The 11,629-nt window shown below is 36.8% G+C and overlaps 1 protein-coding gene and 1 long non-coding RNA gene across 2 annotated transcripts in view; one reads left to right on the top strand and one right to left on the bottom strand.

Moving 5' to 3' along the window:
- Positions 1-11,629, top strand: part of TOX (thymocyte selection associated high mobility group box) — a 299,580-nt gene that overhangs the window by 255,963 nt on the left and 31,988 nt on the right. Inside the window, 2 exon segments of the mRNA XM_038579374.1 lie at positions 9,533-9,640; positions 9,642-9,764. Coding sequence (XP_038435302.1) covers positions 9,533-9,640; positions 9,642-9,764 — 231 coding nt within the window.
- On the bottom strand, positions 6,396-11,623 carry LOC119866702. Its single transcript, XR_005380987.1, has 3 exons — positions 11,304-11,623; positions 8,169-8,235; positions 6,396-6,450 (listed from the first exon to the last, which is right to left on the bottom strand). It is a non-coding gene; the product is annotated as an uncharacterized LOC119866702 (long non-coding RNA).

Here is an 11,629-nt window from a genome sequence, read left to right as displayed (position 1 = left end):
CTTAAGATTATTCTTGTTTTTCTCATTCCATAATTTTCCATGGTAAGATTGGAAATTGTGTCCTTTCTCTTCATTTAGTATCTACCGCTGATGCACAAATGTGTAAAATTCTAACATTGATTGATAGCTTTACTCTTCTTATAATATTTTACTCCCAACGTCCTTCAACACCATGGAGTAGTTATTGCTGTTGTTTTAATCATAATTTAATTAAATCATGTCATTTAATAATCTCCATGAAACATGATTTTGGTTATTTTTACAGCCTTTTTTTTCTTTAGATTTTTTTTTTTACATATTTAGTATTTTCTTTCATCTGACATCATTATCCCATATGCCTTTAAATTTCTCTTTCATGAGCATTTACTGGGAACATGATTGCCTTAAAAAGTACTTTCACTCTGTGTGGAATCTTAGACTGATACTGATTGTCTTCTATCCTATCGAAGACATTCTATTACTCTATGACAATTTGATTTTCATTATCGCTTTTGAGAATTCTACTGCTTCATTGTCTTTTCTTTGAAAGTGATCTGTCTTTTCTCTGACTAGTTTTAAGATCTTCTTTTGCCTTTTGAACCCTGCAGCTTCACCGTGGGTCTTTAAATTTACTGTGAACCTAATACTTCCATTCTACATCAGTTCCCGGAAATTTTCAGCCATTCATGTTTTTGGAATATTGACTTTCCCCCATCCTCCCTTGCAATTCTGTAATTCTGATAAGACATACACTAGACCTTCATATTTTCTGTTTTTCTGCCCCTTTGTATTACAATTCTGCTTAATTTATTGGTGTTAATTTCCCATTTCATAATTCTCTTTTCAGCTGGATGTGATCTGAAATTAAAGCTGATCTCTTGAGGTTTTCATTACAATTATTATATTTCTAATTTTATTTGTTTTTTTTCTCACATCTGTCTGGGCTGCCTTTTGAGTTGCTTCTTCTTCCTCCATATATCTCATTCTTTTGTTCTTTTGACAGTTCCTGCTAATTCCAACACATTAAGTCTTTCGAGGTCTGTTTCTATTGTCTGTAGTTGATGCTGGCTCTTGGTTTTGATGCCATGTTCCATTTGGCTTTTTGGCTTTTAGCTTAAGAGCTGGTGCTCATTAAAACTTTATGAAGATTCTATCAGACCTGGTCCAAGGGAAGATTCCTCTAAGGATGATTTGTGTTTGCTTCTCCAAGCATCTCAGGCCATTAGGATCTAGAACCACTCCTGGCTTTTTTCAGGTCACCCAAAGTAGTATGTATTTAGAGTATCCATCCTTAACAAATGCTGTTTCTGTTGGTAAATTACCACAAAAGGTATTTTCCATTCTCCATTCAGTATTTTCTTTGCAGGTTCTGAGAGGGTGCATTCAGGGGAAGTTGTTTTATCCCAGAATGGCATTGGGAGTCTAATTCTTCTCTGTCCTGACTTTGATAGCAACCCTCCTGTTAAGCACCCCACTTTTGGTCAGCTCTGGGCTTTGTCTTCTATCTACTGTGCATTTGACTCAATTTTACCAGGCTCAGCAACTATCTTCAAGATGAAAGCTGCCTTCAGTACTCTGCTTATTCCTTTGAGTTCCTGCTTTCACTTACTTTTTGCTTTTAAGAGTTTCTTACTAAGCTGCAAGTTCATCAATGCATGTGCTTTGCCTCGCTGGACAGAAAAAGAGATTTTTTTTTCCTCAAAGCAAATAGGATAAGTCACTAGAGCAACAATTAAATAAGCTCTTAGAAAAGTGCTTTTTATTTACCACCGTTTTGCAGGCAAGAAGATTCCTGAATAAAGAAAAAATGATAAGCAGACAGGTTTCTGCAAACACTAAGTGAAATCAAGCAATGTTAGAACCAAGTGTCAAGTCACATTATCTAGCAATAGGACAGCAAATTGGCACTGCAAAGTCTATTATTTTCCACATTGAGCTGTATTTATAATGCAATTGTTCAACACTTCTTATGATGTAAGATCTATGATTCTTCTAAAGAATTCCTTAGACCCTAGCACATGAAAAAATATATATTCCTCATTTATCAAAAATAAAGTATCCCATTGGTTAAGGCTGAGTTTAGCAAACTAGTTCTGGGGAAAAATAATAAAATTCAGTCAGACAGTTAGTACCTGATTCTAAACAGTTATTTGAAAAATCCATTTAAGTAATTAAATTATACTAGGATAAATTATTTTCAAGGTATATATGTTCTTAGATGATTCATGCCCTAGGTAATCGAACACACTTCACTAATTCATGGAATAAAATAAAGTGAGGTTAAACATAGGCACCTGGCATTTTATTCCACAGGACCCTATGCCAGCATTCTTGTGCTTTCTTGTATGGCAGAAAGAATATTTTAGATTCTTTCGATACAAAAGAATAAGAAATAAATATACTGCCCTAGACAGGCAAATTTGGAAAAGACCAAGTGAATTCAACAAAATCGATGAATATAACTATTAGGTATATATAATTATAATCAACTCTTTTCCTCACCTGAAAGTAATTTTTCTGGACAGTAGCCTGAATTTCTTATCCTTACATAAGGCCACTGAATTATCTTTGCTAAGCTCATCCTAAAACAATACTTAGCTATGTTTTGCAGATCGGGGATCCTTAAAAATGAATTTGCTTTATAAACTGTGATACAGATTCGTGCTTCTGAATCATTTCAAAAGTAAGGCATTTCAAAAAAAAAAAAAAAAAAAAAAAAAAAAGTAAGGCATTTCATAAACTTTTTTTTATAATTGATGATTTGAGTCATTGAATGTACTGTTATTATTAATGATAATAATAAACCTGATTGCAAAATGAAAGAAGTAGTACAGCCTTGCTGATTTCACAGTAACTAGATGACTTACTTTCCATGCTTATATGAATTTATTCTCATAAGGGGATTTTAGATGGCATAGTTTAGAAAGGAAAGAGAGAATGAATTTAAGTAGCAAAATTTTTCACTTACAGCAACAGTACCATCACAAAAAAGTGCTGTGATATGCCCTGTTTCTATGGCGAAGATTTTATAATATTTACTTTATATGATAAGAGTTATAAGTGGAGTTCTGTGTTGTTTGTTCAGCCTATTATGCAGATGGTGCTTGATTAAAATCTATTTTAAACTACAGCGATTACTGCAAGATAGTGTGCATTAAACAGCTCTCCCAGCTCCATTAAAGGCTTTGGGACCGCGGCAGTTTATTTTAAATATGCTTATAGACGTTTCTAACTTCTCCAGGGACATTTCAATATCAATGATTCTCTTTCCTTGAGAGTCTTAACTCCTGTACTCTGTATTCTTAAGAAGTATTATCTAAGCAACACCGTTAACACACGCTTTTTTTTTTAAGTGAAAAATGTTGTTTTCTTGTGATAAATAAGTTAAATACATCACTATAATTAAGCAACAAGACATGGCAGGAGTGGATTATCAGAAGCCTAAGGACACCTCTAGGGATTTTAGAAATAAATCTGTGTCTACAAGTAAGTGACATGAAGCACACGCATCTGTGTAAAGCTTATGTGAGAGTAATATTAATCTATGCATTTTCGTATGCATTTATTTATTCACTAGTGCTTTAATTGTTGTGAAATAAACCTGTAGTTGATCAGAATTACACGTAGGGCCTCAACCCAGCCATGATATTATTTGTTATGATTTTCATACAACTTTTGTAGGTGTTTCAAAGGTCTTTGTCTTGTCACTCTGAGCCTTTGCTCACTGCTGTAGGTAACAGAGTGGACATGTGTGGTGATCCCACACATGTGCAGGACCCCACGCTGAGGCTGAGGGGAAAGCAAGATAAACAGCACCTGGTCCTTACTTTCAATGCTCTTGTCATCATGGAGAGTTTCCATTTTTGCGTTAGATGGTTTCTTCTCTATTCTAAAGACTATGATGTTGGGATTCACTTTAACTCTCCAGTCTCAGAACCCTAGTGACTCCAGAAATATTTACTCTAAAACAATGCTCAGGGGTGTCTCAGTGGCCAAGGCCATGATCCTAGGATCCTGAGATCGAGTCCCACATCAGGCTACCCCACAGGGAGCCTGCTTCTCCCTCTGCCTGTGTCTCTGCCTCTCTCTCTCTGTGTCTTTCATGAATAAATAAATAAAATCTTTTTAAAAAAAATAAAATAAAATAACAATGCCCACTACACAGTGCTGTACTGTTCACACACTCATCATGTGTGACTGTGTACATTTAAATTTAACTAACTAAAAATTAAGTAAATAAAAAAATACACTCTGTCAGTTGTGGCACCCCTTTTAGACAGCACAGAGAATATTCCCATCATTCCAGAAACGTCTAGGAGATAATGCTGCTCTGGACTTTAGAAGTCAGGGCCTCTTAGAAAATTAGGATGTAGAATTATAAGCTTTCATCCACCTAAGTAGGAATTCAGGATCTAGACAATCCTCAAAATTAAGGTTTAGAGACCTATTACAAATCCATTTAGCTATGTTTCTACCACAGTTATTCATCATCGTGTTCATCCCAAATAGTTAGTGGTCAAAAGAGCCAGGTATTTTTCAAAATGCAGTCTGTTACTGGCATGTAAGTGAATCCAAATTATAACCACATATTTTTTCTTCAAGGAGGCTTTGCATAGTGTTTTTCGAATATGTGATGAAACTACCTCCAGAAAGCAGGCCTTAAAAATCCCCATTTGATTACACAGAATCCAAGATAACTGCCCATTTCTTCACCCTCAGAAACACAAGAAAAATGCAAAATGAAAAGTAAGACCCCCCCACACACCAGGAAGTTCAAGTGGTGGACACCCTTAAACTTCACATAGCACTGCCCAACTACTCAGATGCATGAGGTAACAAACCACAACATGGAATTCTCATTCCACTGTATCGCATCCTAAAAGCAAAGATGATGTACATACTCAGTAAGTCTTTATACAAAGAACACTGAACAATATAATAAATGATTCCCTTCAAAGCACATTTTATTATTTTTTTTAAATGGAGATCTTTCATACATAATTTTTGCTTTTGCTGTTTCCTCTCCTGTCAACTGTGGTGAACTAGTTTAAATCTCAGTTGAGTTCCGTGGGGGCAATTCTATAAATGTTCATAATATTATGACCCAAGAATATAGCTTTAGTGGTCTCCTTTAATATACTGAGGGAAAGGCAGTGAATCTTGAGACATTAATATTTTGTGTGTATCCTTTAGCTTGGTCCTCTCAGGTGCCAGTTTTCTTAAGCAGCAGGTAATTGAGGTTAACAAAAGTATTTAAAAGGAAGGCATATCGATATGATCTTCCTTGGAGACAGATTGAAGACAAAGCAGATGCAATGCTATGAGGCTGGCTGGTAGACTGGCCTTGAGGGGAGACCACACCCCACCTTCCCAGTGTAGTGCCTGTCAGCTACTCAATCAGATAAACAGTTGTAGCCACTGACTTACACTCCATAATGCATAAATGATGTCTCCCATGTTTGAAAATGGGAAGAAGAACTCATGAAATGCTTGCTTCTGCTAAACAAAACACTGAGATTGAGCAAGACTACATCTGGCTAACCCTACAGGACAAGCCAGGAAAGAGGGAAAGCTTCCAGACAACAAACAAAATGGACTAGTTGCAGAGAATTGTTTAGAGTTTCCAATAGGCTTGTTAATACATTACTTTGACATGATAGTTTGTGGTTTTGATACCCTTGGCAGAACTTCCTACTGGCATTTACAGGTTATCCTGCTTCCTTGGGTCATCCCTAGACAGTAGAGCCATGTTGTCAGATACAAGAGCATAACTCTCCTTTCCGTTACAGCACAGCATCACACATTAGGCAGATCTAAAACTTGTATCCTATCATCCAGATAACAATTTAAAAAGGAAAGCAACATGAAGATCAGTGATTCAAAAACAATTTTGGATGGTGGAGGAGGGAAATTATTTAAATAGTTTGGGAAAATCTTTTAGTAAGTACATTTACATTGCATCATGGGATATTTACTATTGTGAGTGACATATGATTATTTTCCAAAAAGATTGATAGAATCTGTAATCAAAGAGGTTTTGATATGTTAGCTTGCTAATTTTTTAATTGAAATTTGAAAGGAGTCCAGGTAATAATCCATATGGAAAAGTGTTCATTTTCCTACACTTTGTTCCCTATTTTTAAATATTTCTAATCCGTGATGCAATATGATCTCTAATATCATGTTCCCTCTACTTTTACTATTATTCTTGGTAGACTTTGTTGACTCCTTTCTACTTTTCTTTTAATAAATATTTGATATTATGAATATGGAAACAGTCATGCTTATAAAACGTGGATCTTATAAAAAATACAGAGAAGAAAACCATAAAGACACTGTCTATAACCCAGAGACATTACTGTTAACATGTCAAATACTTTTAAAAAATTTTAGAAAACTTGTGTTTTCTGTCTTACCACATATTTGATTATTGTCCTAAAGTTCTCAAGGAAATCAGGGTGGTTTAATTTCCTGTAACAGAAACCATTTATGCTTTGACTCATTCATTCTTGAAATTATATTATTATTTTATATTGTAATTTTTATTACTATTATAACAAATGCTAATCACTTACTATAAATCAGGAACCATGATAAGTGCTAGTGAGCAAAATCACATATGGACCTGCCCTAACGGTGCTTATACGCTGGGTGAGAGAGGATCTAACATATAAATTATTATATAATTACAAATTTGACACAAGAATTTGTATCAAATTTATTACAAAATTGTGCTATCAAGGAAATACACAGAACTATACATGTGAATAACACAAACTGGACTGAGTTTAAGATACTTTAATAAGACTTGCAAATAGAGATGTCCAATAGTGGCTGTTTCAATGCATTCAAAATTCAGGAGAAACATGAGTTTGACCGTCAGCCACCCACAAAAGATAATGGAAATCTTGTGTCTCTGTGAGATTTCTTAAGTACAAACTCACAAGAGAAGACAGCAAAAGACATCAGGAAGGCTACAACTGAATGGCTGGGTGAAGAGGATGAGCCAAAAAATGATTCTGGAAACAGGCCACCGAGGTAGGAGTAAAACCCAGGGACTGTGATGTCATGGAACCCTTAGAAGAGAGGGCATTCACAGAGAGAAATCAAGTAAGGGGAAGATAAAACAGTCCACTGATGTTAGAGAAGTGTCCCTTGGGGATATTTTAAAGAGCTAAATGATGAGGAAGGCACACTGAGATGAGCTGTAGCATACAGGTGTAAAGAGAAATTTTACTTTTTTGTTTGTTTTTCAAGTATTTAAATACCAGTTAGAACCCTAGAGTTGAGGGTGAGTCTGAGGCTACTGTCTCCTATTCATAAGCATTCTGGTTAATTAGTGTGAAGTCTGGATATCCAGGTATTATTTCGAAGTTTCTAGGTGATTCTAACGGGCAGCCATATTTGAAAGCCACTGTTCTAGGTCAGTCTTGCCCACATGCTTAATTTAGAGCCAGCACTAGTTTGCCACTCTCAACTCTGTCCAAACATGCTGGACCTCTCCCAGATTACATGTGGACCAACAATTTCACAGGATCGCCTCTCAGATCCCTCCTAGGGAAGTTCTCTTCTAATATTAATCTGCCTTAGTTGGCCAGGTTCAAAGCATCCTGTTCCCAAGGAGATGTGTGATCTCCTTCAGTAGACAATTTCAAAATGATAATGTTTTAACTCTTTCTCACTAAAAACAAAGCCCAAGGATTCATGTAGCTTTTTTTCTGTCTCTCTTTGATACTTGGAACATATCTTTTAAACTATGACCATATGGCATCACAAATTAATATTAAGGTCATTTCTTTCCATTCATTCAGTGGATATTTTTAAGTTTCTACCATGTCATAATTAACACTGTGATATCATTTTCAAGTTTTAAATGAATATAAATATGTACCTTCTCAGTAATCAAAAATGGTACTGCAACTGGTTTGCAGTAGAGAAAATTGAGGCCCAGAGAAATGATATGATTTGCCCCAAGATTACACAGCTAAAAGAAAGCAAAAGAAGGTATGAGTCTAGACCCTCTGATGGCATACCCACTGGATATCATGCTGGCTCTCCATTGCTGGCAGTCATTTTACACAAACTACCCTACCCTGTCTAGCAGTTTGTTGGAATGACATACATAGTGTTTGTACATATGTTTGCAGAGAGCACAAAAGCAACAACAACAGAAGGTGAAGATATAGTACCTCATGTGATAATGGCAGCGTCATCAGGAGATTGGGCCCATGCACATTTGCACATTTTTGTCGGGAGCTGCATGAGGAGAAGATTTCCAACAGAGTCAGTACTATTTGCTACTCATGTAGATTCACAGAATTTTAGAACTAGAGAGAAATCCAAGCCAAAATCTCTGATTCTATACAGGTGCAGTGACATCACATATAATTAGTTAATATCAAAGGTCATATTCAAATGCAGATGTCTTCAAAACATTCAGTGGCACTGAATGTTTTTTTTCCCATTTGCATCTGAATAACAATGAAAAGTACCCAGATATTCATACTTGAGGACAATGGTGAAAATAGAATCAATTTTTAAACTTGAGTATAAAGCTGTTCTAGAAATGTCTAGAATCTGGAACCTAGTTTCCAGACATGCACTTTCCAATATGAGGGCCACTAGCTACATCTATTTAAATTTCAAGCAATTAAAATGATATAAAACTTTACATTTTACTCCTTATTTATCCTAGCCGCATTCCAAGTGCTCATTAGTTACATGTGGCAACTGGCTACCATTTTGAATAGTGCAGATGATAGAAATTTACCCTCATGGCAGAAGGTTCCATTGGGCAGCACTGATCTGCCTAAATTATGCCAGTCACTGAGCCATGAGCATTGCTAGTTTTTCCTAGTAGCATCCTATAGACTTTAAATGCAACATCAAAAGCCATTCAACTTATGGAACATGTTGCCCACTGGGTTTTTTTTTTTTAAGATTTTATTTATTTATTCATGAGAGACACACAGAGAAAGGCAGAGACATAGGCAGAGGGAGACGAAGGTTCCCTGCGGGGAGCCTGATACAGGATCCCAAAACCCTGGGATCATAACCTGAGCAAAAGGCAGACACTCAACCACTGAGCGACCCAGTCATCCCACCCACCATGGTTTTAAAGTCATACTTAGGAAGAAAAGGATAAACTCCCCAGAAAAAAACAAGATAGGCTGTTCATACAATAGGGGGAATCCACTGCTGTCACAATCATAATGCCACTTGTCATTCAGCAACCCAAATGAGAAAAATGAAGAGTTGACAGGTAAGGGATAATATTTAGTGGTATAATAATATTATAAAAAGAACCGATAATACTATTTTAAAGCTATGTAAATTAGATTTAAAGAAAGATAAATATGAAAACTATAGGAAATATGAAGTTGGTTTGGCCTGAAAAACAACACCAACAAAACCAAGGGCCCCCCAGGAATGCCTGTGTTTGTGTGATGAGTGTGGGAGGGTATATCTGTGTAAGCTTCAAAGGAGAACAAGATGTCCCATTGCCAAATTTTCTTAGCTCCTCTGTAATTCTAATTTTTGATGTTTATTTCAGATCAATGGTGGAGAGAAGCGACCTGCCTCTGACATGGGGAAAAAGCCCAAAACCCCCAAAAAGAAGAAGAAGAAGGACCCCAATGAACCCCAGAAGCCTGTGTCTGCCTTATGCGCTGTTCTTTCGTGATACTCAGGCTGCCATCAAGGGCCAAAATCCAAATGCTACCTTTGGTGAAGTCTCTAAAATTGTGGCTTCAATGTGGGATGGTTTAGGAGAAGAGCAAAAACAGGTAAGAAAAAATGCAAAGTGGAGTTGGAATCAACATGTTTTAAGAAAGTGTATATTCACTCTAAAAAAATGGCTTCAGAGGACTGTGGGTGAATTTTTCAGATGCCGGAACAAAGGCTGAGAATACGCCCCATCAGAACCAGACTTCAGGAGACTTTCACATATTTTTATACTCTTTTATTGGTCTTCATAAATAGCATGTTAGTTTCCTTTGTTTCAAGGTTTATATACTGTAGTTACTCTTGGAAGGACTTTTATATGTCCCAGCCAGGATTACATCATGCTTTAATGTTGCCAATGTGATCATAAAGACTTAAAAAAAAAATACAGAAAGTATTTTGAAAACTGTCCACACTTCTCTTTAGCACTTACTATTTACCCTTTGGTCATCAAAACCCTCTTTGCTCTTTGCTAAATGAACCTCAGATTTAAGGGTTTCTACCCTTAGCCATTCCCTAAAGACCACCAGAGCATGTTATTCAATCCCACATATACCATATTCTAGGCTGTGTTAAATGGGACCAGATGCCTGGTTATTTTCTTCTGGTGTAGATTGCCATGATGTGAGGACCATGCTTTGGGGGGGGGGGGGGGGCACATGGAACACTCTGCATCTCAGCCACAGCGTAAGCAGCCCAGAAGATCTTGGGGAGGATGGGAATCATGGAGAGAGAGCCAACAGTTCAGTACACAGATGTAGCCCCCCTTCAACAAAGAAACAATATTGATCCCATATTTCTAAACCAGATTGCCATTGTCACCATCTAGAATTTCATTGTCAAAAAGAAAAAAAAAATAGACAAGCGTCATCATCAGGTTGCAGTCATTGAAAGAACCACATAAATGCAGCTGTAGCTGTTGCAGAATACTGAACGGTGGTAATGATGTACTAATCTCCTAGTTGACTCTTGATAGAGGCCTTTATGTTTCCTTATCAGATCCAGGGAAGAATTTAAGAAACAGAAAGTCTCAAAGCTATATACATCTAGAAGTACCTATATGTTGTGAATATCGATCAACAGCTAAATGTATAGTTTCTCACTCTTTTAAGAACACTTTCACATTTGATTCCTTTCATTTATTCTGCTGAATACTCATAGATGCTGAATATTCATAGATACTTTTATCTAAATTTTGTAGATTATGAAATAGAGCCAGGTAGTTAACTTTATCCATGTATTCATTCAATGAGTGTGTATTGAGCATTTACTATGTGCCCCAAGGAGTGTTCTAGACACTGGAGATCTAGCAGACAAAACAGGTCTCTCATTCTGTTGAACGGTTTGTCTAAGATGATTTGGCTGGTACATGGAATCACTGTGACTAGAACTTATCACTCTATGAAATCAGTAACAGTGGAAATGATAGAACCGGTTGCTAAGGAACAAAGAACCCCCCCCGCCCCGCCCCCAGGTCTCCCCAGGCCTCCTTTTCTGTAAGCCAAAGCTACCTTTTATAGTCTGAAATCTCTACACATTTTCTTATGTCTCTGTCAAGATTGCCGTCTCAGGGATGGGTTCATAGAAAAGCACAGGCCTACCATGTGGAGCGTTATGATGCAAGAGTCATCTTCCAGGACAGAAAACACACCACTGAAACATTCTCTGTGCCCTCAATTAAAATATCCATCTCACTAGGAAGAGAGTAGTGGACATTGTGTTTTGTGATTCTATCGAAAACCTAATACAGTTGTTTCGGGATTCAAGAGCTGATTTTTCTGTCCTAACATGGATCAATTTGCATTCACATTCCTGAAGCTGTGATGTGGTTCCCAGTTGATGTTGGACATTCATGGTGGGATTCTACAGTGACTTCACTCTTCCACTCAGTAGAGCATTGCTGAACGAGTAACCAAGTGAATAGAGG

This window comes from Canis lupus, chromosome 29, assembly GCF_011100685.1.
Source record: "Canis lupus familiaris isolate Mischka breed German Shepherd chromosome 29, alternate assembly UU_Cfam_GSD_1.0, whole genome shotgun sequence".
NCBI lineage: Eukaryota > Metazoa > Chordata > Mammalia > Carnivora > Canidae > Canis > Canis lupus.
The sequence above is the reverse complement of the archived record's forward strand: the minus strand, read 5'-3'. Positions and strand labels throughout refer to the sequence as shown.